The following is a 26786-nucleotide window of genomic DNA, read 5'->3' on the forward strand; positions in this document are numbered from 1 at the left end:
TCATTGCCATAATTGCCAATATCCTATGTAGGAAACTTCAAATGAACAATAAATAGAGGAATGGGACTAAGTGAGAGGAAATTGTATGATATTTTGATCAGTATTACTAAATTGTTTTCAGTGTGTTCTTATGGCTTTAGTTTCAGATCTTTATTTAAAAACTTTCACTTCTGCCTAGTTACTCCCTTCCTGAACAGCTATTATAAAGCTGAATCATATATTTGTAATAACTAAACCACTGTCTGTGAGTAAGACATCCTGGCTATCTGCGCAACCCACATACCCGCATACACAGAGGTCTTTTTACAATAAGAGGAAAAGAAACATCAGCATAAAAGAATCACCAGCATAAAGGACAGAAAAGTGTTTAATTACTTTCCAACATTTATTAAATAAAGGGTTGAACAGCATAGATGAGTGAGAAGCAGCCGTTCAGGGCAACATGAGATGAGATTCAACTACAGTTCCTCAGGAATGTTGTCAAATAAACACACAACTGCCATACCTGTTATGGATAGGATGTGTTTTTAAAAGCCATGAATGACAAGTCATTAGAAACAGCTCCCAAGATCTCCACTTCAGTAAAATCTGAATGGCATGTCCCACTTCTAACTTGTTATTCAAGCTTTTCAAGGGGAAAAAAGGCCTTTCTTGTAGTTAGAACTCCAGGCTTTCAGGAAGGGAAATGGAGGTATTTACATAATGAATATTCTAATATGTACTTCATACACTAAAGGATGTTGATATACTGTATAGCAGGGCCCCCCAACCTTTTTCAGCCTGTGGGCGCATTTGGAATCTTGACAAAGTACCATGGGCACCAGTGACAGAATGGCTGCCATGGAGGAGGAATGGCCACCCACAAAATGGCCACCATGGGAGCATAGCTACTGACAAAATGGCCGTGGGGGGGTGTCAGGTCAAAAAGGAGTTGGGTGGGCAAGCAAGCAGGGGAAGGCTCTGGCTTCTTTGTCCCCATAAAAGGCCTCCACCGCAATGCCGCAAAAAATTAGTGGGGCTGGGTGGAGCAGCCAGCAAGCCCAGAAATCTAGCTCACACAATGAACAAGATATTGCAGGCGTGTGGCAAAATTGTTAACTTTGCATGTGCTCCCCACATGCACCAAACAACATCAGAGTGCCACAGCAAGCACAAGGCAGATGGCCATGGGGGAGAATGGGAAATGCCCCTGCATCACAACCACCCCAAACACAAATGCCTGGAGGTAAAGCAACATAGGCAGATGAATGCTGGAAATGCCATTGCTTGCCCACCCACCCTCAACAAACAAACAAACAGAAGGGCACAGAGAACAAGCACCGCACCTCCCAACACACAAAAATAAAGGCTTGGAGACCAAGCACCATCCCCGTCATCCCCCAAAATGAAAATATGAGGTGAGAGAGCAAGCAGGAAATGCCTCCCTTTGCCTGTGCTCCCCTTGCAGATGGAAAAGACTCCAGCCTACTCGGTCCCATCCCTATAGTGCCAGTTTGCATTCAAGGGAAACACTTATCTTTCCCTTCCAACACAGCCACCCGCCAGTCATGCCCACTCCTAGCAGGCACAGAATGGGACTAGGACACCGGTTTGTAACCTATTACTTTGGCCAATCAGAGAGCAAGGGGGCGTGTCAAAATGGCAAGCTGAGGTACATAGACTTCAAATTATAGAGAAACCAGGTCCATAGACTTAAAAATGTAGAGCAACCAGGAAGTCCGCAGACATGCCTCGTATACATAGAAATCACCACAAGGGCACAATTAAAGGCCTCGAGGGCGCACTTGTGCCCTTGTAAGCCCTGTTGGGGATCCCTGGACTAGAGCACTGCAAGCAGGTGAAATAATACAGGTAGTATCTTTTGAATCTATCATTTGGTTTCAATAAGATATCAAGTAGATTTATACACCAATTTACAGAACAAAAATACCAGTATTATTAATAGTTGAATTAAAGGGAAAGCTGCAGGGGTGGGAGTGAAAGAGAATGAATTTGTGCTGTAGGTAGTTCTACCTCCAGTTGGTGGGACCAGTCATGGAAACCAGTGGCTGGCTTCCTAAAGTGAGAATCCTATCATATTGATTGTTGTTCACCCAACAGGAACATAACAAGACCTAAACAAGCAATAGGCAACAAAAGCAATGAACAGAATGGGAAGAACAGGTGATAATAACAAAAGCAGTAACTTGGACCATCTCTTGCAGAGCCAATGACTTTCAAAAGAATAAGATCTTAGCACAAGCCCAATAATTTTTTTATTTTGCTAGAATTCTTATAGAGGCTAGCAGGAGTCCATAACTGCAGGAATATACCTTGCAAAATTAAACCCAATCAATGTTATGTTGCCATTTAAATACACTGTCAATAAACATTCTGCCTTTGCAGAACTCTCTCTCTACTGTCGTTTTGCTACAAGTTCACAGGTAAGAAATATGATGACCCGGTGCTATTACAGGTTATCCTAAAGGCTTGTTCGCACTGGGGACGTCCCAGATCTTGAATGTACTGATTTATTGCATCTGATCCCTCAAGCCAGACCTCTACATCATTTATTATTAGAGTTCTAGAGCGCTTCTAGTAACAAGGCACTGTACATAAAGCCAGAGACATAGACTTTGCTCTCATGCTTACAGTTTAAGTGATAAGACATGCAAGGGAAGGGGAACAAAGTGGGAAAATGGTGTGAGACACAGAATACAAGAGACTGAAGTAACTTGTCAACAGGCATTTAAACACATTCGCAGAAGGAGCCAGATGGCTGTGATGAGGTGAAGGAGTTCCAGGAGAAGCAAGCATGATAGACCAGAAGACTTAGGAGACCTGTACAAATGGCAGAATTCATATGCTGGAATGCAACATCTTTAACATAGAATCTCCACCCATCCCCAGAATGCTTTCTGTACCTCCAATAGTATGCTATGGCATGGAAAGTTCCCTGTGTGAATATGCACTATTTTACTGAAACAAAATTTAATTTTAAGAGGAAATTGGTTGATTGAAAAACAGTTTATCCAGGGAAGGCATACTTTCCCTCTTAAAAGTATGCATGACATATAAAACATACACACATTTCTCAAAGGGATGAGATTACAGTCAAGTTTGTGCAGTCATAGCTCTTTAATAAAATAGCTGCTTTATATGTATTGTCTAATTAACCATAAAATGCATTTTGATTGTTTAGAGACTAAAACAGGAACAGATGTATTACTCTGGCTTGGACTGCAGCTTATTCTTCTCTGGCTCAAAGAAATATTTTTCAACAGCATTGACCAGTTCATCCAGTTCTTTTTTCAGCTTTTCAAAATCACTAAAACAAGACAAGACAAGCTCTAATGAAGTTTCTGTCATCTCGTTTTCAAGACTGTATAGTACATAAGTTTTTATTCATAACAAAGAACAGTAGTGTGCTTGAGTTTCTAGATCCGCCTAATACAATTCTCTTGATTCAGACTGCAGTTAGAATTAAACAGCACATTTAAACTCCCACATAGACTTCAATAAATTAGAAAGCAAGAAAAAAGGTTGAGGAACATCTTCCCACATTCCATAAAGCATGACCGGGGTGCACATATTATTAAAATTTATAAATCAACCTTCACTTACCCAGGCGAGCAGGCTGATGTAATATGTCTGCAAACCCCAAAAGATGGAGCTGGCATGCCCCCTAAGCCCTGTCCCTTCCTCCTTTACTCCCATTTCCCAGAGTAACTCAGTGGGATGCCTTATTCATCTGTGTCATGCCTTAAGGACAGGGGCTTGGACACAATGATCTTCAGATACATTCCAGTTCTGTAACGCTCAGTACTAGGCTGAGATCAAAATAAGAAATGCGTGTGCATGGAGGAAAAACAATTAGCTTACTTTACTTTGTTAGTTATTTTTCATGCAGGAGTCCCTACTGCCGAAGAGACACAAATTATTGTTCAGTTTTAGGTAGACCGTCTTACTGCCAACCCAGCAACATGAATTGGTTGAGTGCGGACAAGGATAATTAATTTTCCCCTTTAGGTAATTTTCCTCTCATGGAACCATATTTTACACATCACTAGCAAGATTACCATTCAACCTACAGCTCATTTTCAAGCTCCCTTATTTATCACATTTGTATCCTACCCTTCCTCCAAGCAGCTGAGGGCAGCATAAATCGGGTTATCCATTTTTATCTTCACAACCATCCCATGAAGATGAGATAAAAACATGACTTTCCCGAGGTCACAGAGTGAGCTTCATAACTAAGTAGAGAGCTGAAGTCAGGTCTCCCTGGTCCACATTTAACCACTGCACTGGACTCTCTGCTTAATATATTCTACTTAATATGTCTCCCCATTATAGATTTTAACCACTCTTTTGTGCTCACAATTAAGTCAACCAATAGTAGTAAAAGGATGGAGTTATTACCACTCCATGCTTATGGGTCAAGTGTGATTCTGAACTGTGGTGTTGGTGGTTGGGGGTAACACAAATGGGATAGCAAGTATTCCACGGTTGGAATACAACAGAGTGGGGTCTTGTGGATATAACATGAGAATGTTGGCTGCAGCAGGACACAGTCCCATACCTCCAAACAGCACTACCCTAAGTAAAAGGAAGCCCTGAAAACAGCTACTCTGTGACAACCTCTATAGAAGGAGAATCCAATTCTTAATAACAATTTGCTATAAAAAATAGTATTTCCAAACTATACCTGTTTCCAGGAGGTGCACAAAGCTCTGTGTAGTATTTGATTTTCGGTTCAGTCCCACTGGTTCGCATAGTAGCCACACATCCATTATTAAATGTAAATGTTATCATTTGGCTGCTTTTACTTGTGGGGAGCACCTAACACCAAAGGAGGTAACTTCATCAGAATTTTTGCCACTTGATTTTATCAGTTTTAGACGCATGAAAATGAAATGACAAGTCATAAAAGATCAGTTTTGATAAAAGGATAGTGTGGGATCGAAAACAGAAACACTAACCTTTCCCTGACCCTTCCTCATGAGAATTTGAGACAGTGGGGAGATCAAGAACTACTTTTCCCCCTTAGGTTAAGAAATTTGTACAACTGGGCAGTGAGATGCCAAATATGACATACATCCTTTGAAAAGGCAAGTATCTTTCTCCCCTAGAATATATCTATGATCAAAGTAGGAAGTAATTGTGTAGATTTCAGTGCCCGTATTGGGTCCATAATGTATTTCCAATACCCACACATGGGATAGGTTAGGCTAAGAGATACGGTTCGTACAATCAAGCAGCCTACTATAGCCTATTTAAGCCATGGTGGGTTGTGGTGCTGCAATGCACCTTCAAAATGCAGGTGGCCATTTTGAATATTCAAGCTTTGACCATGGCTTGTTGTGTCATCCAAACCCAGTGAGGATGGGTTGTTGGTGTGGTTAACTACCCACAAGCCTAAAACAGCCCATGAGTCCTGGGTGGTTTGTTAACCACACCAACAACCCAACCTCACCAGGTTCAGACAACACGACAAGCCATGGTTGTGTTGGCTTGAATTTTCAAAAACTGCCCAGCACGCACCTCAACCCACCACTTAAATAAGCCACAGTTGGCTGCACTGATTATGCAAACCCGGGGATTGATTCAAAGTCACCCAGTGAACTTAATGGTTGAGTGGAGATTTGAACCAGAGTCTCTCCGGTCCTAGTCTGATACTAACCACTATGCCATACTGGCAAATAAAACCGTATCACCACCAGCATGCTGCTATTGCTGGCAGTTACTCCACAATGTGTCAATCAGTGGCATGCTAACAATGGTAATCTTATCTGTGTGTCCAAGTTAAGTTATAAAATGTGCCTCAATTTTCTCTGAAAGTGAATATGAACTATGAAGATTAAAATATACAATCGTCTGTAGGAGCTCTTTTCATTTTACCAGTGTAAATGCAACAATCTTAAACATACTTACTTGGGACTGTTACAGAGTTTTCTGGGGCACCATAATTAACCTGTAAGTTTTTAAAATGCCACAGGACTCTCTTTGTGTGTTTGCTGGAACAAACTAGCATGGCTATCCTCTGTAATGAAATCACTGAGAATTCGTTCCAAGCAAAGGTATTTAGGGTCAGCAAAAATAATAAGTATGCAGACAGCAAATGTTTCATATGAATAAAACAGAAAAAATTATACGCCACTTACAGCTTTTTTATCAGGCTGGTTACTGTCATAGCCAGTAGTTAGATCCCTGACTCCAGACACTGGAAATCTTCCACAGGTCTTTGGGTAAGTATTCTTCCCATCGTAATTTCTAAGTTTCTCAAACAGCTCCTTAATAACTTTCTGATCATGACAGATAAAATATGAAGCTTTGGTAACATGGTAGCCATACCTATGAAGACAAAATAGTCATATGTGAACTCCATGTACATTGTATGTAAAAAAACTGTTAATTATACCTGAAATTAAACTCACTCATTGTAAATGATTTTCAGTTGTTGAGACAAGGACAAGTTCTTGGTTGCCAGAAAACTAGACATCTCCGCAGTTATGACTGCAGCACTGACACCATCCTTATCCAAGACTACAGGGCTGCACATATAGCCTGAAGATGAGAGGTACAGATAAAATAGTTTGTTAAAATTATTCTATCAAAATGTTCTTGACAGATTCTTAGGAAGCTATTCTTAAGAAGCTATTTCAGCAGGTATCAACAGATACGGGGAAATGGTCTAAGCTGAATTTGTCTTGGATGGGTAGACCATCTTCCATTAAAATGAATGTTCTCCTGAAAATACTATTTTTATTAATTAATATACCTTTGAAGCTCAAAGAATCCAGACTTAAAGAATGGCAAGATCTTTGCAATAATTCATATGTCAGCATAAATGTGCTAACGTAGCACTGTTAAGCTACCCATGGAGGAATGGAGAGGATAATTTACCTTTACTTTCTAAATATTATGAAGCATACAGATTGGCTAATATATGGGATTGGGTCCAGAAGACTGGAGTCGAAGAATTTGAACAAAATGGGACATACCCACTTCTGAATGATGTATTATGATATCAGAGAAAAACCCTGATTTGGATGTGTTATTGTCTAATCCATGTATTAGGGCTATTTTAGAGGTGTGGGCTAAATTGAGGATTAATTGTCCCTGCATTGTCACCCTGTTAATGGAAGAGAGGTACTGGGGGGTATTTCTAAATGGGAAGAGGTAAAGTTTAGTATCTGTGTGGTAGGGAGTTATGTGATTACTTTTGATCAAGCAAGACCAACGGGCTGCTGAAGTTTTTCCTGAATAAACATGCCATTTTTGCGCTTTTATGCAAACATGGTCCTTTAGGGAATTGTCAACCACTGAGGAATGCCATTTAACTACTTCTAGTAGGGGTCTTATAAGTAAGATCTATCTGTTGCTAAACGTCCTACAGAAAGAAATTACACTTTTTTTAAGTGGGTAAAAGAGCTACAAATTGCTCTACCAGGTATGGTCTGACAGTGGATAGGTATGGAACAATTTGATAGCAATTAATCTAAAAGATAATTTCTTTAAGTGTTTACATCAGTGGTATCTTAAACCATATAAGAACAAGAAGATATAAAATCTGACTCATGATAAATGCTGGAGGCGTGGTGGGAAAGGCATGGACTACATGCATATTTTTTGGTACTGTGATACAATAAAAGCGTACTGGACTTTGAGTCGGCATCATATTGAGCTTATAACAGATTATAAAATGCCAATGGATCCATTAAGGGTGCTGCTGAGTTATCTGAATGGCTATGTAGAAATCTTTGATGTAGAAATGGTTATTAATTTGCCGCCTGCAGCTAGAATTTATATTGATTCATATTGGAAAAAGAGTATTGGCCCTCCATTGACTGATTTTTTTTCAGATATGGGACATTGCTATTATGATGAAAATAATATATAAAAGCAAGAGAGAATCAAGTGTTTGAGAATAGATTATTTGGAAACTGGAGCATATTTGGAATGACAAATTCCAGGATAGCATTCACCGATATTTGTTATTTTCACTAGTCTGAATTTATGTATTTGTAGGATGCGTTATTATTTGTTTTTGTATATGTATATTTATTTTGTATATTTATCATTTTATTTTGTGTATTTATCATTTCAAGAAAAAAAAGAAAAAATGTTCTTGACAGATGATAAAATGTGAAGCTTAGATAATGCTTCCATTAAGACAGTTACAAATAAAACAATTTTATCACAACACAATAACCTTGGTGACAAGGACAATGTTGTTTACATCTCTGTCCATCATCTAGTTTGTTTCAGTTCACTTGACTGTGCTGTTGAAAACTATGCCCTTAGTTGTGATCACAGATTGAAGAGTCAATTCAAATTAATTAGCTGTACTAGTAAATTCACATCATTGCTATGTCAGAATGGTCAGGAGGCAAGTGTCTATTTTGGTACTGAGATGAGCATTCGGAGATAGTGGCCCAGAATTTCATCTCAGACTCATATACTGGCATGGAATTGGACACATTGTAAGACACGTGTTGTTGGTAGTTGTGCATGTGTCAAGGTAATTTTTTAGCCAATGTCAGCAAAAAATGTTACAAGCAAATCTGCTTTCCAGGTAAATTGCAGCGCGATTTGGAACCCCATACATCAAGTACTGTCATACTTTCATTGATTACTGAGCGCAGAATCCAACGGGGCCTCCGTCAGTTCTGCCTTGCCAATTCTCTTCTGCAAGTGAGGGGTGCCACCAACTCTGTTGCACAAGCGGGACCCATCACTTATTCAAGAGAGATTTAGCGCTTCCTAGAGAAAGTCCTGAAAAAGTGGAAACGCTCATTTCTGGAAGAAGCCTGGTCAGCAGACCTCCTTTACATGAGCTCTGCTGACCTGCCTCCTTCTAGAAACATGCGTTTCTGTTGGTCTCGGAAGCGCTAAATCAACATTTATTTATTTATTGTGCAAATGGTGGAGGGCAGCTTGTACAACGGAACTGCGGAGCATAAGAGAATTGGCAGCGGCATAATTGCCCTGTTGGATTCTGCCCTGAATACTATACTTAGAAAAAAATTGTTCAGTGCTGTTCCATACTGGAATTTAAGTAATCCTTAAAACAGGTAGCCCATTTTAAAAATGACATTTAGAAACATTTACCATCTAAGCCATTTTCCCTCGCTCTTTATCAAACTAAGGGTGGATTTTATGTAGCTCATTGTACTACATTTTATCTACTCTCACAACCAGTAAAAATGTAAGCGTAGGTGATGGAATGAACTGCTGCCCTTCTCTATAAAGATATTGTATTCTAAACAGTGGTTTTTGAAGCCCACTTTTATTTACTGTTTAATAAGGAGAAACACATTACCAATAGCTTCTTCAAAGGCAAATAAGACGTTTTTTCCTTGGTCTACGAGCTGCTTGGCTCGATTTCCCATCCACTTGAATCCTGTTAATGTTTCCTGTATAGACCAAGGGTCAATGAGAGCATGTAATTAGTCTCATGTACAGAAAAACAAAATATGCTTTCCTTCATCCCATCCCCACACTCCAAGAGCTTACCTCAAAGTGAAAGCCTTCCTTAAGCGCAATTGCTCTTAAGATTTTGGAGGATACGGTGCTGGACAGCATGTATACATCTTTAATGGCACCAGGATCCCGATTCTGGTTTTTCCAGCAAGTGAAAATCCACCACCCTAAAAGAGCTCCCAATTCGTTGCCAGAAAATACTTTCCATTCTCCACTAGGGGACAAAATCAGTTTAGATGGTTAAGAGACAGTAGAAGAACACTTACGTTTATAAGAAAAACAGGTACCAAAATGAAGAAATTATGCCAATTCTGCCATTCCAAAAAGAAGAAAAGGGATGTTAGGAATGTAGTTCTCATTGATTTTCCACAGATGCTGGATGTGTAAGTATTCTTGAAAAGGAATTGAATTAAAATAGTTAGCTACTGCCAGGAATTTTATTATTTTTTTAAAAAACCAGAAGAAAAGCAAGGTAACAGATTGATTATATATATAAATAATCAATTTGGATATGCATATTAAGGGAATGAACAAAACCATCCTCAGGTCAACAAAACTTAAGGAGTTTGACTGAGAACTCCACTGGTGCTTCAAGGCATATGCCACCTTACAAGGGGGCAGTCAGGTGACACACTCCCACTCCATATTGAAAGAACGCATGAGAGTGTCATGGGGCCATGCATGCTAGTTCAGCCACCTGGCGTATACAGAAGCCATCCCCTCCACCCCTGCCCCCATCTATGTATTTGGCCAGTATGTAAAGGGGCTCTATACATGTACTGATGTACACACACAGAACTCCTCTACCCAAGGGAAGTTCCTGTCCAATCAGTCACCCTCTTGTGTGGAGAAGCTCTATGCATGTACACACCACTCGAATGCACAGGTGTGCATGTGTGCCCTGTTGATATGTCCAGTGGTGACAGGGCTAGACTACATAGCTCCGTGACTTCCCTCTTACATTATTTCAATGTGTGGGGGGGAGGGCTGCATCTGAAACCCCCATGCCCACCCATAGTTTCTGCATTTACATATCTGAAGCAACTTTGCAAGTGCTATGGAGATGTGTACCTGGAATTGTCCCCAATATGACAGGAATCAGGAAAATCTATTTGTCTGCAGACCCTGCTCACTGGAGCTCCCATACTAGCAAAGAGACTGTGAAGTGGGACAAGAGACTGTGAGGCTGAATTCATGACATGTAGCAAATCGGCAATGGGAGTGGTGGAGGAATGGTTAAATTATCTCTGAAAAAAACCTAACAAATTTGCCACCCAGTTTGTGTAACAGTACTAGGAAAATTGGTAGCATTGTACTAGAGGTTTTTGTTGACATCATAAAATATTGTATAGTTAGGGTTTCTGTAAAGCTGTTTCCACAGTAATGGAAGATGAACATCCAGGATTGCATAACTGATGAGGAAATTAGGATTGCTTGAGGGAAGAGGGGAGTACAGTTACAATCCCACACATTATATAACAATCTAGAGCTCTGCAGGCACTCAAATGTGCATGCAATCAACTGACGTGAAAGTGGCAGGAGACTACAGCAAAATATCCCAAACAACAAAAAGCATACAGCCTTTTTTCATTATTTACTTTCAATAGCTCTCGGGTATTCCTAACAATGGGCTCATTGCTAAACACTGAAATTGGCAAAACAAACGGACCTTTCTTGTTTCTCTGCAACAGCAAGCCGATCAGCATCTGGGTCATTGGCTAAAATAATCCGAGCTCCTTCTTTTTCAGCTAACGCAAAAGATAGCGTCTGAAAAAGACAATGGTAAAGTAAAGCACCAAATTCCAATTATGATTTTAAAAAAAATCAACGCAAAAGTAAAATATTCAGTGTCTCATATACCCATAATACAAAAGGCCTGCATGCTTATTACAGAGTCCTAAAAGTTCGGATGAAGCCTTGAAACTACATGCCATAGAAAGAAATGATTCAGTGCTGATTCACACATTATTTTAATTGCACAGCTTGAAGAAATGCGGCTGCATCACTTTCCCAATTCCCTGCAAGTGACATTTGAACTAACCCTCCGGCTACTGCAAGGGTTGCTGAGGGCGGGACAGAAGAAGTGGAGGGATGCCGATAGCTTTTTCAGAAGATATAGGAGTATGTAAACTTAAAAGAAAATTGATACACATTTAGAAGTATGTTTATAGATGATCAGGAAAGGTTTGAAGTGGCACAAAGGAAATGTAGAAGGAAGTAATTTTACTACATAATGTTTACCAGCACGCCTTTACCCTCCTCAGGATTTGGGTATTTTACTGTCGGAAATTCTGGATCAGGCCCCTTCTGTCCAGGAACAGCAAATGGAGGGCCAAAGTCAAACGCCTTAAAGGCTGATTGCACAAACTCATGGCCTACACCGTGCACAGCAGTGTGGACAAATTTCAGCTTTGTCTCCTTGTTTATATTCCTGAAATTAAGTACATCAGTGACATTAAATTGGCATAAGCTTATCTATTGTTAAGAACAAAGAAATGTACTGTATTATGTAACTACAACTGGGTTTTGAAGAATTGCTTACAAGTTGTCTGGCTCTGAACTTCAGGCCACACTAGTGCAAACAGAACATGTGTTCTAGCAATGCCGTGCAATGATTACCCTGCAAGTTACAGCACTCATAGACATACAAAGAACTACAAAAGGGTTACACGGAATGTCTCGCACATCTGTTGGCTTCCCTCCATGCAGCCACCGCAAACAGCACCTGCACAGAGGACAGCATGGAAAATGGCAATGGATGAACAAAAGGAAATACACAGTCCCAAAGCTTTGGACATTCCTTTCCTGGATGCCTTTGCCCAACAGCTGAGGGCGGAAAACTGGAGCTACCACAAGTTCCCTTCTGGGTAGGCACTTCATCTCACGGTGGTTAATCTTCCTTCATAAGCCATCAGCTGAGAACTTTGGAACATGAACTCCTCTTATCAGTGACTACATTTCAAGGGGACGATGGCCTCCCATGTTTTAATGGTTGGCCTCTGCTTTTGTTGCTTGCTTAAGATAAATAATGCAACATTTCTTCCCTCATCCTCACAAACCTCAGCATCAGAAGTTTAAGCTCTGCTTTTCAACTGTTGGACAAAAGAGATTCCCATTTTCCTTTTGGGGAACCCGATTTCAACTCCATTTCAGTTTTAACCCTGTTGTAATAAAATTCAATAATAGAGATTTCCCCCCAAAATGTAAGGAAAATGAAAATTCACCTGTGAAAGCAGTGCTTCTGTATGTCTTTAAAGTAGTCCTTGTTAACAGATGCGTAAGGGTCATGGAGAAGGGGACTTTTATCAATCAGGCTGTCGTCCCAAGCTTGCGACCATGGCTCTAGGTTTTCTTCAATTGCTTGAGCAATTCCTTTATCATGAGGTGTAATGATCTGAGAGCCGTTTTCCCAATAAACCTAAGCAACAGACAGAATATAAGCATCTATTTCAATGCCATTAGTGGAAGTTTCAAGCTGACATCTGCTGTTATAATTTGTAGCTTGTTTGAACAGTAACTCTGCCATCCTAACCTCATTGAAATTAACCAAAATGCAAACCAATGTCTCTTCTTGAGCCATTTTGGCCACTGGCTGGTGCAATTAAGGCTAAAATATTATATCCAAATCCATGTCAACAACTCAGAAAAAGATATGTGAGAGAATACCTTGTAACCATTATCTTGTTTGGGGTTGTGAGATGCAGTAACCATAATTCCAGCAGAAAGTTTCAGGTGAGTTACTGTATAGGGCTATGGAAAACCAGCAAAAGAGTAAAAATTAAAATGGAAGGAAACTCAATGGAATAATTGTCCCATTTCCCTCAAAGTTTTTAGGAAATATGTATCACATTTGTATCTTGCCCTTCCTCTAAGGAGCTCATGACAATGATACATGTCAGAAAGAGCATGAGGAAACACATTTCCACTTGCTCCCACCCTCCATCTGAAAATAACAGAACTTGTTCCCACTGCAATCTCACCAAGTCCAAGCCTGAAAGCTATGTAAAAGAGGAAGAGCTGCAACAGGAGGAAGCAAGAAGCAGAACCACCTATCACATCCTAGAGGACTGTGAGTTCTAAATTATTATTTATTAAATTTATGTGTTGCTTGCCACCACAAAAAGCAGGCTTGAAGTGACTTACACACACACAATATGGAAATCCATAATTATTATAAAATTAAAACCCCCAAAATCAATATAAATCATAATCAGCACAATAATAAAAATAAAATAAAAATAATTTATAAATAATATAAAATAAAATAATTTATTTAGATAAAATAAAATATCTGAAAATAATAGAACATGCAAAGTCTTCATCCACAAAACACAAAATCTTTCCCCACTCACAATCTGGAATGACCACCACAAGAGCAGTCCGCAACAATGGTGCCATAACAAATGTCCAAATGTCTGGGAAAATAAGCACGTCTTTGCCTGGCACCAAAAAGATGGCAATGTTGATGCCAAACAAGCTTCCTTGGAGAGGGCATTCCAGAAACACGGGGCTATCACAGAAAAGGCCCATTCCCAAACTGACACTCCCCCCGCCCGAGCTTCTCTCAGAGGGGGCATTCAGAGAAAGGCCTCTGAAGCTGACCCCAGGGACCAGGTTGGTTCATACGGGAAGAGGTTGTCCTTGAGGTATTGGGGTCTCGAGCCATGTAGATCTTTATAGGTTAAAACTAGCATTTTGCACTTGGCCCAGAAACAAATTGGCAACCAGGGCAGGTAAGCCAGGACTGGACTTGTATGTTGACATTGCCTAGTCCTGGTCAACAACCTGAACACTGAATTCTGCATGAGCTACAGTTTCCGAACCACCTTCAAAGGCAGCCCGCTGTACAATTCACTGCAGCAATCTAACCTAAATTATTGTTAGAGCTCAATATTTTAAAAACTGGTTATAATCATCACATGATTAACTTATGCAGAAGCCACCTTAATAAATTCTGTTGATCTACCTACCATTGTAACAACGTATAAATAGGGTAACTGGGGAAAAAAGAACCTACCACAAAAGGAGTTGGTGTTATACTGGAAAAAAGGTGCACAGGAACGCCCTGACTGATGAATGCTGCTGCAGCAAGTCTTGCAAATCTATTGGTAAGAAAATTAATTCAATATTTATTTGTTTGTTTGTTTATTTATTTATTATTGCATTTATATCCCGCCTTTATTCCTCTTGCAAGGAACCCAAGGTGGCTTACACAATCCTCCTCCATTTTATCCTCACAACAACAACCCTGTGAGGTAGGTTGGGCTGTGACTGGCCCAAAGTCACCCAGTGAGCTTCCATGGCCAAGTGGGGACTAGAACCCGGATCTCCCGGCTCCCAGTCCGTCACTCTCGCCACTACACTACACTGGCTCTCCATAATATTTAGTATGGAATACTCTCACAAAGCTTAAGTAAGCATTACACTGAACCTATCTGCAGTTTAGTTGTCATTTTAGGCCATCTCCATCCATGTTGGAAACAGTGTGCATTTGGTCATGTATCAAGGGTGGTACAGCCATGTTCTCCACTGCAAGTACACAGATTAGGCTAACTACACCATGCTGGACTCCTTAAAAGTGTGTACTGGCAGAAGGTATACTCCCAGTGCCTTTCATAGGTTACAAAATGCATTCTTTTTCAGCATGGAGGTTAACCTCAACAACAGAAAAAGTATGACGTTAACATATGAAGCAGCATAATTCTGACTATCCAAACTCATTGCATAGCCTGGCCATTAAAGTTAAGTAGAGCAATTCTATAGCATCTGTCTCAGAGTCAATGGAGATGTTACTACAGCCAGCTTGCCTATGGAAATATCTACTCACGCAAGTGGTGTTCTTGAGTGAGCTGTGAAATTTCAATATGGAACTCATGGAAAAACATGAGTCATCTTCCACGCTAGAAAAAACACAAGATGCCAGCTATAGTAATGCCTTCACCAGGTCAAAAAGACCATAACCTTTTGGGGGAGAGGCCGAAATTCAGAAGGAGAGCACCTCCTTTGCATGCAGAAGGTCCCAGGTTCAATCAGCAGCATCTCCAGATGGAAGTCAGAAAACCCTGGAGGGCCAATGCCAGTCACTATGGAGTCAAATCCACGCAAGAAAAAAGCAGGGGACAGGAGAAGGAGAAAGACATGGCAGGGGGCAAATACTTTCAAAAATGGCAGAACAAGCACATAACCAACCAACCATTGCAAGAATTGTCAAGTATACCTTTTGCTGCTACCTCCACTCGAAGGATGGGCCCGAGCATCATAACCAATTACTACTCCTCTTTTCTTTAGGTCACTGAGGCTCTTTTCAAGGTACCTACAGAATCCCTAGAAACAAAACAACAACAAAAAGGACACAAGTATGAGCAGTTTTGTGAGGCTATTACAGACGTTTGGCACATCTTCTCTAGAAGAAAGGAGGGAAGAGGAAACTATTTCATGTGCAGCATATGCCCTGGTTCAGAGATTCAAACTATATTGTCAGTATGTTGGCAACCACTGATCACCTGTCTCCTGTGTATACAGTCAGAGTTTTCTTACAACCGGATGCCATCTAGAGCCAGTTCAATACTTCATTCAGATATGGGTAATAGAGAATTCTAGTTCTTAAGAAACACTCTCTCGGACAAGATTTGTCTTTTTGTCTTTTACTACCAAGTATTAGCACAAAACTACTAAATACAACAGCTTATGCATGCATGAATTCAAACACATGAAACATCTAACATCATTCTTAAACAAGGTTTCTAAGGAGAGTACACTTGCTAGTTTTCAGTGGTAATCAATATCAAGCTTACCAGGTTGATTCTACTGGCAACACATTAAGGAAAGCTGATCCTAAAGGATAGCTTCCACTGTTGCATGTTCCGAGTCTCCTTTATATACTTTTTGGATGCTATAAAATATGATCAAACTATTTTTACTACGGTTTATATTTCTTATCCAAGAATTCCAAAGATAACCTTTCTACTCTAAATATTCATATGTCTAAATAAGATTATCAAATTTTGAAGTTTCTTATAAAGATTAATGTGCACACCAACATACCTAAGCATTTTAGCTTTTTTTTTCTTTTACCTGTTATAGGTATGTTTTTGACACAAATATATTTATTCAATATCTTCCTGTCTTGTGAGCTTGTTTTTCTTACATATTTACGGTCTCCAGTGAGGCCTCTTGGTCACTTATCTGACCTAATAACTCCACAATAATCTACTAAGTGAAAGTTGTAGCCCTACATTTCACATTGACACCTCCTTATCTTGATTCCTTTCTAAACAGTAAAAAGGTACTAATTATCTATTTCTAATGGCCTGGTACAATCGTCTCTCATCTGGCAAACCTCAAAGATAAGGCATTTTAATTACTCTTGGGTGAGAAGACCATACTGGGTATTAGGCATTGGAATCTCATTTTTAATTCCAGAATTCTATTGGAGGCATTTGATTATAGAATTTCCTAATCGAGCAACAGGGGTAAGATCATGCAAATATGAAAGATTTGCTTGATCTGCCACACATACCAACCTAGGAAGTTATAACATATTCAAATGGATACATCACACAGCTTCTGAAGAACCATCTTGCCCTGATGGGATAGGAGATAACTTGATTTAAGAATGCAGCATGAACCTGTATTTTCTGTTTTATTGTATAATATTTTTTATTGATGCTCATTGGGTATTTTTTTTATGTAAATGGCTTTCTTAGGTTTCCCGGAAAAGCAGCACATAAATACCTAAAATAAATGCAAATATACACAGATCAAAATGAGTGTATTTTATTTTTCCCCTTTCCTAAAAAAACCAAGGATTTTTCTCCTTTAGGGAAATACTGTGAACACGTAAAGGAAGAGACTTTGATTAGCAGAGTTAATAAAATAAGTTAATGATAAAGGCATTTCAAACTTCAAATGTCACTTAATAACATCTCTACTGCAGAACCTCTGAAGAGGTTCAGCCAAGATCGACGCTGCTGATTTCCCCATCACCTGTACTCTCCCTCCCCCAGTTATCACAACTGCTTGGATGTAAGTGTGAGCAGGCGTGTACACACATGTGTATATGTGCATCTGGGTTTCTGTGTGGCCACAGAGCCAGCATTACATGCAGCCCTTGGGGCTGAGAATACTGTGCAGCCCTGTCCTAATATGTACTGCTTCTGTATATAAGGTGCTTTCAGTGGGCTATGCTGACCATAGTGCCAACAAAATGGCCCAGTTCACACAATGGCAGCTTGGGAAATAAGCCACAGTGGCCTGTTTTCCCTGCCTGTTGGGGAGAGTAACATAATTACCCTTGGCAGAGTGGCTTGTTGTGTCATGTGAACCCGGCCAGGGTGGCTTGTTACCATGGTTATCAAGGCACCATAGAACCTTACGACAGCCCATGGGTTCTGGGTGGCTTGCTAACCACGGCAACAAGCCACACGCAGGATGGTTAACAAGCCACTGTGGCTTATTAACCACCCTGCAATTGTGCAAACTTGGCCAATGTCCCAAGCCATGATTTTGTACTAGCACCGCAGGGCCATTATATCACCATGTTGCAGATACGCCAGTGCAAATATTTATGACTGGTACCGTAAATCAAGTATTCTCTTACAGACATGACATGAAAAGGTTAACGTAGAGGAAAAAACGATTAATTATGATCCGCCATTATGAGAATCCCTATGAGCGGCTGATTTATGCTGGTATACCTGGTATGGAATGGGCAGGATATTGGTCTTAGTCCACTGGGTTTGGGAGGGCTGCCACCCACGCTGGTCCCGCACTGCTGGACAATCACTCAAAGATAGCAGCAAAGCACACACAGTGTCATCTTGTCTACATATGAGAAAGATGAAGCACCTGTACTATCCATGTCTACACATGGGACAAGTGGTAACATGGCCTATAAATTGCTGCCATCTTCGTTGAGCAATTTTCTGGCCATGTGGAAACAACAACAGTTGAATTGTGGGGCTTTGCAGTCAGTCTGGCCCCATTTGTAAATAATGCAAATAGCTTGTATGCTTTCCTCTTCATTACAGAACCTGTCCCAATTAGTACTCCATTTTCATCTAGTGGTCCATTATCCTTGCAGCAACGTACCTTGCTTATTTTTGGACATATGTCTTGTGACTTCCTTATTCTATTATTCTGCCCCTACACTTCAGTACACTCCTTAGTAACAACCAAGCCATACTTTACACGGCTGCTTACAGATACAACAGCTCCTTACTCCTAACTTGGAAACTGAATATGTGTACAAGCTACAAAAATTATGGCCATTTTGAGACACAGTTTAATTACCTCAAATAGGCTTTCATGGGTTTTTTTCAAAAAATATCCAACACTTAAAAGTACTTTCAGTGACATTGATGGAATGTTGACTGGTCAGTTGAAGAGAAGCAGTATAAGGTCACTGTAGTCCTTATAAATAAAACAACCTTCAAATTTTAAGGGAAAACACACATAATTGTGTTGTTATTACAAACTTCTGGGGCAATTAAAAGAAAACAAGATGGGCTTAAGTCCTATTGACAATAAGAGAAATGTACTCAACTTCCTTTCTGGCAATTATAGCCACTGCTTGGGAAAAAGGAACACACTTGCTTTTAAAAAGGCACATTCATTTAAATTTGGTACCTGAGTAGTCTGAATAACAGTCAAATCATTCATCCGGGATGTTCCCGCTCCCATGGCTGCTCGGAGTCCTGCAGTCCCGAATTCCATCCGTGAACCAAAGCATTGTTGGAGTTCTTCTGTGTTTCCTTTTGCAACCAGCTGCTTCACTATTTCTGAGGTTTTAGGATTCTGTAAAAGAATTCACCTGGATTTCATTTTAGAATTTAAGAAGCCTTTAATGTAAAACCATACATTCCTTGCTGTTTGTTCTTGGGAAGCAATTCTGACACTGTTCAGCCAAGGAACCCCAAGGTTCCTTTGAAACTATCAAGAGTTCCCCCATCAGGAAAATGAGTGATGGAGAATTCCCTGAAAGACAGCTTGCTGTCCACCATCATTATCGATGCTTCCCCACAAGGTGTAGGAATGTTGGATATCTTCCCAGTCTTACTCTTAGTTCAAGTGGACCAAGGGCCAACAATCTTGGCCAGCACCTTGTGTGAACTGTACAGCCAAGAAGAAACCCCAGAATCTTCAGCGATGCCTAAGGGTTCCCTTGCAGGGAACACAATGTGGAAAGGTTTCCATAAATGTACAAAGTTTGAAAGCCATTGTTCTAAATCTCGGGGTCTCAGATGTTTTAAAAGGCAGCATATCACAGCTAAATTTTACACAATGTCTTGATTTATAGACTCCTTTTAGCCACAATGGCTCCCAAGGAAGTCCATTCACATAGTATACACAGTACCCCTTTGCCTTCAAAGTGCAGGGGATACCACAGCACAGCACCACAAAAAGAACATTGGAACCCCGAACACATGTGTGGGGAGCCTATGTTGTGGTTCCCCACACCCCACATGCCTTTTCCAGAAACTGCGCCAATGCCTGCATGGGGAAGGAGCCACAACATGCTTTATCTTATTGTCTTCACAGCCAACTATGTTATTTCACAGCATTGGAAAGAAGTGCACCACAACAGCTCCCTCACCACAAAGGCAATATGAGAAGGGGCTCATAGCAACAATGGATTATATTGTCAATCACAATCCCTACAATACCATATACCAGCTGAATGAAAAAGTCTCATTATATTTTTTAACCCTGAAAGTTCAGCAGATTTTCGAAGCTTAGGAGAGAGGCTATGGGAGAGTTGTTTACATCACAATACAGATGTGAACATCAACATATTATTATGGCATTTACAAAGTATTTTATACATGTAGCACATGTTAAACAGCTGAAGGGGCAGGGCCTGGAGAAGAAGCTGGTGGGGCAGATGGAAACCCACACAGGCCATATCTGTGTCAGGGCTGGAACTGAGCCCATAGAGCCCCAAAGCAGCTCTGATTATGAGGAAGAGCTACAACCCGTGGGAGAGGAGCCCGCTTGTCTCTCAGAGGCGCAGCTGCAGGGAGAGGCCCCCCCCCCCCGTTCGCATTCCTGAGAGAGATAGTGACCCTGGCAGCAAAAGAGCAGGAGAACGGTTGTTGCTAGACGCAAGGCGCCGGCACAGAGAGACGCATGAGGTGGAGGGCGCCGAGAGGAGGTGCTCAGCCCGCCTGGCGCTACGGAAATGGCTGCGTCCCGATGCCCCATGGGTAAGGGCAGGAGCCTCCCCTCCTAACCCATATGTTTCAGAGCTTTTCCTGCCTTTCTCCAAATGGGGACCAACTGTGTACATGCAGCTTAGGTTACTCTGCTATGATACAATATGGAGTTCCTTCCTTAGTCGCTGGCAATTAGCACCTGAAAGAGTCATTAGGTTGTAAAGGAATAAAGACTTGGAAAGAATCCCTTTTGTCTGCATCTTGTTTTGGCAACTGGAAGGGACTTTAAGAGGCAGTTAGGGTGCTCCTGACAATCTGGCCTGCAGACCAGAAGTTCCCCATCCCTGCATAAGAACAATAGCTCTTGATTGTGACTGAGCACAGTAGGGCCCAAGCTATAAAGGCTTTTATGTCAAAACCAGTTTGGTTTGGTAAAGTGGCATCCGTTTAACTGGTTGTCCACTGTAGGATCAGCTTTCAAACCAATTCAATACTGCACATGTCCAACTCTTATTCATATCTGTGAGGTTTGTAGCAGAGATCTTTTTTGTGATTGCAGATTTTGTCTTAATTTTGTAACTTTAACTGCTGATCCTCCATTATCCTTATGGACTTTCCATTCCTACACTATTACATATCAGTGATTATCTTCAATAATTAAAAAATTTCTTGTTCAAATTGCAAGAAGAACGAGGAAGAACAACATGAGAATCTAATTTCCCATTGGTACTTGCTTATTTTTGAAGAAATATTCCAAACCAAGGAAAGATTGTGATGTTAATTCCTGCCTCCAATAACAGAAACATACTTTTATAACTTCCCATTAGCATGCTTCATAGAAGCACAATATTATATATTTTCAGAGATGCCTGAACTTCACAGCCATGCAGCGCCTCTGAAAGGAATATTTACCCCCCAAAAACACATAATTCTGAATATGGAAGTAGAATGGCTAAAGCTCAGATTATCCCATTAATTATTAGGTGTAGAGAAGAAAGTGGATGGATAACGATACTTAGCATTTGTTTTAAATGCTAAGAAGGAATAAAGTGCTTCACATGCATTATCTCAATAATTCTTATAACGGAACCATAAGGAAGGCCTTAGGTAGGTCTTATTCACATGCTGCAGTGCAGACTCGGGTGGGCAGGTGATGAGGCTTGCCCAAGGCTACCTAGTGAGTTTGCACTCAAGAGCCAGACTAGATACAATGACAACAGATATACATTTAAGGGTGCAATCCTATGCATGTTTAGACAGAAAAAGACCTACAACTCCCAGCATTCCCCATGCTGGCTAGGGAATGCTGGGAGTTGTATGAGTTTTTCTGTTAAAACATAAGAAGATAAGAAGAGCCATGCTGGATCAGACCAAGGGGCCCGCATTTTGTTCACACAGTGGCCAACCAGCTGTCGACAAGGAACCCACAAGCAGGATATGAATGCAACAGCACTCTCCCTCTCATGTTCCCCAGTAACTGGTGTACATAGGCATACTGCCTCTGATACAGGAGGTAGCACATAGCCATCAGGACTAGAAGCCACTGACAGCCTTCCCTCCAGAAATTTATCCAACCCCCTTTTAAAGCCATCCAAATTGGTGGCCATCACTACATGTTGAGGTAGCGATTCCATAGTTTAACTATGCGCTGTGTTGAAGTACTTCCTTTTATCTGTCCTGAATCTCCCACCAATCAGCTTCATGGGATGACCCTGGGTTCTAGTAATGTGAGAGAGGGAGAAAAATGTCTCCCTATCCACGTTCTCCACACCATGCATAGGATTGTGCCCTAAATCAGTTTTCCCCCTCCCATACTTTCTAAGTGATTGGGGCAACAAAACGAGTGTGTATACCAGCGGTGCAGTGGTGGCAGGTCGTGCCAGGGCTTTGCTCCGGCACTTTTTTTGAAGCCAGCCCACAGCTGGGTCGCAGTCTGCTAGGGAAGGAGGAGGGAGCAGAGGGAGTGCGGGCGGCTGCCTCTTGTCTCAGAGCTGGCCAGACAAAGCAAGCGAGGGAGCCTGATGGAGCTCTGCAGCCTCCTCTCGACCCCCTTCCTTCTCCGCCCGTCCCTGCTCTGTGCCTGTGCGCCTGGCGCTGCCCTCGTCTCCTACAACAATTGCCACCCATTCAGGGCTGCTGCTGGCCATGGCAGCAGCGGGGGGGGGGGGGGGGCTGCCACCATTATTTACTTATGGGGCAGGGCAGGTGGCTGGTTTGTGCCAGTTTTTAGGGTTTATCACACAATCCTATGCATGTTTACTCAGAAGTCAGTCCCACTATGTTCAATTGCCAATTGGGCTTTCTCCCAGGCAAGTGTGCCTAGGGCTGCAGCCTTAGCTGCCTTCCCAAGATCTCTGTAAACTTAATTCGAAATAAAGACCCATTGGATTGCACTGTTAATTCTTGAACATTAATTCCTACAGTAAGCAGAACTGCCAAATGCAACCTGCTCTGTCAGTTAAACTTTTTGGTACAAGGTTGGCATGTATCTGGGAAAACAAACCCTGGTGGAGGGAAGGGAAACAGAAAAAAATCAGTTGGGGGGAGAGGAGAAAGAAGGTGTGTGTGTGTGTGTGTGCGAGTGTCTCAATCCAGCTGGGTGTGTGGACATTTCTGTTGCGGGATGGGAAAGATATAATGAATGAGCTTAGGAAAGGCGAATGGGTAATGTTGGGGTGCTAAGGGAGTGTCCAAGGGAGCTGTTTAAATGAGAAGGGATCTGTCCATGGAGGCTGAGTTGAGAGGGTAAAGCTTCCATAGAGTATCATATTTTGAAAACCTAAAATGCCTTACTCTCAGATGCACTGTTTTGGGATCCCAGTTTAAGGCTGTATATCTTACAAGGTTGTACAATTTTAGAAGGGGGCATCACAAAGGGACCCTGCACTTCTGAATTTGCCACTACACTACTGGTGTCTACAGAGAACCCACCCCCCCAACTTACCTCCCTGCATGTCATTTCTATGCAGCCAGATACCATACCTCAACACCAGAAAAGAGCCCAGCTGGGGAAAGAACAGTTTTGGAGGACAGACTGTGGGGAGTTACACTACAAGGGGTGGGGGAATGGATGCCACCATCTCCAACCATATACCTATTTTGCTGTCTAAATCAGGTCTTCCACCCACTGGTTTCTATGTAATTGTGGCAGACTGATTACCAGTGAATTTCTGGGCCCAACTGAAAGTGCTGGTTTTGACCTATACAGTGCTAAATAGTCTAGATACTGAGTATCTCCTACCACAGCTTCCCCTGCCTGGTGCCCTCCAGATGTTGTTCACAACAATTCCCAGGATTCTTGACTATTGTCCATGGTGATGGGAGCTGAAGTCGAAAACAAATGGAAGGCACCAAGTTGGGGAAGGCTGTCCTACCATATGAACATATAGATGTCAGTGAGGCCCTGCTAAGCATACTATATTTCATGGATGTCAGTTTGGCATGCACTAGGATCAGGGCTTTTTCAGCAGTAGCCCCCATGGTGTAGAATGCCACCTCCCAGCAGCTCACTTAGGGAGCAATCCTATGGCCCCTAGACAGAGTCTGGGGGCCCTTGGACCATTTGGATTCCTGGATCTGAGGTCAGAGACACTGCACCAACAGTGGATCCAGGAATCATAGAATCATAGAATAGTAGGGTTGGAAGGGGCCTACAAGGCCATTGAGTCCAACCCCCTGCTCAATGCAGGAATCCAAGTCAGAGCATCCCTGACAGATGGCTGTCCAGCCTCGTCTTGAACGCCTCCAGTGTGGGAGGGCCCACCACCTCCCTAGGTCATTGGTTCCATTGTCATATTGCTCTTACAGTCAGGAAGTTTTTCCTGATGTTCAGCCGGAATCTGGCTTCCTGTAACTTGAGCCCATTATTCCGTGTCCTGCACTCTGGGATGATCAAGAAGAGATCCTGGCCTTCTTCTCTGTGACAACCTTTCAAGTACTTGAACAGCACTATCATATCTCCCCTCAGTCTTCTCTTCTCAAGGCTAAACATGCCCAGTTCTTTCAGTCTCTCTTCATAGGGCTTTGTTTCCAGTCCCCTGATCATCTTTGTTGCCCTCCTCTGAACCCTCTCCAGTTTGTCTGCATCCTTCTTAAAGTGTGGTGCCCAGAACTGGACACAGTACTCCAGATGAGGCCTAACCAGTGCTGAGTAGAGGGGAACTAGTACTTCCCGTGAATTGGAAGCTATGCTTCTATTAATGCAGCCCGAAAGAGCATTTGCCTTTTTTGCAGCCACATCACATTGTTGGCTCATATTCAGCTTGTGATCGACAACAATGCCAAGATCCTTCTCGCTTGTAGTGTTGCTGAGCCATGTATCCCCCATCTTGTAACTGTGCATTTGGTTTCTTTTTCCTAGGTGCAGAACTTGGCATTTATCCCTATTAAATGTCATTCTGTTGTTTTCTGCCCAGCGCTCCAGTCTATCCAGATCACTTTGAATTGTGTTTCTGTCTTCCAAAGTATTAGCTATCCCGCCCAATTTTGTGTCATCTGCAAATATGATCAGCATTCCCTGCACCTCCTCCTCCAAGTCATTAATAAAAATGTTGAAGAGCACTGGGCCCAGGACTGAGCCCTGCAGTACCCCACTCGTTACCTCTTCCCAGTTTGAGAAGGTCCCATTGATAAGCACTCTTTGAGTCCGACTCTGTAGCCGACTGTGGATCCACCGGATCGTTGTTTCTTCTAGCCCACTTTGAGCTAGTTTGCTCATCAGGATATCATGGGGCACTTTGTTGAAAGCTTTGCTGAAGTCAAGGTATATGATGTCTACAGCATTCCCACAGTCCACAAGGGAGGTGACTTGATCAAAAAATGAGATCAGATTCGTCTGGCAGAACTTGTTTTTGACAAATCCATGTTGGCTTCGAGTAATCACTGCATTGTTTTCAAGGTGCTTACAGATGCATTGCTTTATCATCTGCTCCAGAATTTTCCCAGGGATTGATGTCAGACTGACTGGTCTGTAGTTCCCAGGTTCCTCCTTTTTTACCCTTTTTGAAGATAGGGACAAGCCCTCCTCCAGTCATCTGGCACTTCCCCCGTCCTCCATGATTTCTCAAAGAGAATAGACAGCGGTTCTGAGAGTTCTTCTGCCAGTTTCTTTATTACTCTAGGATGCAGTTAATCTGGCCCTGGACATTTGAACTCATTCAAAGTAATTAGGTGTTCCTTGACCATATGCCTATCGATCTCAAGCTGCAATCCAGCCTGTACTTCGCCTTTGCCAGGGGGGTCATAGACCCTCTTTTGGGAGAAGACTGAGCCAAAGTAGGCATTGAGCACCTCTGCCTTTTCTTTGTCATCTGTTACCGTTTTGCCATCCTTATTTAATAGCTGAACAACCATTTCTTTCCTCTGCCTTTTACTATGCACGTAGCTGAAGAAAGCCTTTTTGTTGTTTTTAGCATCCCTCGCTAACCTCAGCTCGTTCTCAGCTTTAGCCTTCCTGACACCATCCCTACAGTTCTGTGCTACCTGCCTGTACTCTTCCTTTGTTACTTGGCCTTCTTTCCACTTCCTATAAATCCGCACTCCCCTCCCCCCATCCCTGCCGGCATGGAGAGAACCATGCCAGCTAGCTCTCCGAGATCGCAAAGGTGACCTCAGAGAGGAGGTAAAGGGGGGTGCTGGTGGGAAGGGAGGGGAGGGCACAGGGGAAGCCGGGATATGACATCTCCTCAAGCCTTCCCAGCCTACTTCCTTCCAGCTTCGACACACTCCATCTAGATAGGTGAAAAAGCCAAAATGCAGAGGGGGAGGAGCATGAAGGGGGGAAATAACTAAAACATGGAGCAGGAGGAACATGAAGGGGGAAAATAGCCAAAATGCAGAGTGGGACGAGCGTGGAGGCGAAGATCACCTCTGCAGCTCCTCCTGCTCTGCATAGGATGCCCATAAGCCTCCAAGTCTGCCATAGGATTGCACCCTTAACCTCATATTTTGCCTCTTTCTGGGGGCAGAGAAAAGCATTATCTTCTACCAAGCTTTTGTGACTGGGGTCTGAGGCAATGGAGAGTGAAACATATTAGTTTTACATTTTTGTTTCTGCTTTAGCCAAATTTTAAAATGGATTTTTATTAATTTTGTTGTTATTGGTTATGGCATACACATTTTAGGGTTGATAAATAAATACATTTGCTGCCATGACATTTAGTTTAAGGTGAG

General features: G+C 41.9%; 1 protein-coding gene across 1 annotated transcript in view; it reads right to left on the reverse strand.

Annotated features, from left to right (window-relative positions):
* Positions 1 to 350: 350 nt before the first annotated feature.
* The window catches only part of PGM2 (phosphoglucomutase 2), a 31082-nt gene continuing 4646 nt past the window's right edge, over positions 351 to 26786 (reverse strand). The window contains exons 2-14 of the mRNA XM_084856957.1: positions 19090 to 19257; positions 15680 to 15786; positions 14480 to 14564; positions 13129 to 13212; positions 12687 to 12880; positions 11704 to 11893; positions 11132 to 11229; positions 9496 to 9676; positions 9302 to 9395; positions 6414 to 6543; positions 6141 to 6330; positions 4685 to 4818; positions 351 to 3307 (exon numbers count right to left, since the gene is read on the reverse strand). Of these exons, the coding sequence (XP_084713083.1) occupies positions 3205 to 3307; positions 4685 to 4818; positions 6141 to 6330; positions 6414 to 6543; positions 9302 to 9395; positions 9496 to 9676; positions 11132 to 11229; positions 11704 to 11893; positions 12687 to 12880; positions 13129 to 13212; positions 14480 to 14564; positions 15680 to 15786; positions 19090 to 19257 (1758 nt within the window). The 3' untranslated portion in view covers positions 351 to 3204. The remainder of the gene's footprint in view (positions 3308 to 4684; positions 4819 to 6140; positions 6331 to 6413; positions 6544 to 9301; positions 9396 to 9495; positions 9677 to 11131; positions 11230 to 11703; positions 11894 to 12686; positions 12881 to 13128; positions 13213 to 14479; positions 14565 to 15679; positions 15787 to 19089; positions 19258 to 26786) is intronic.

Source organism: Heloderma suspectum, chromosome 5, assembly GCF_057233095.1.
Source record: "Heloderma suspectum isolate Gila_16-S chromosome 5, 16-S_ref, whole genome shotgun sequence".
Lineage (NCBI taxonomy): Eukaryota > Metazoa > Chordata > Lepidosauria > Squamata > Helodermatidae > Heloderma > Heloderma suspectum.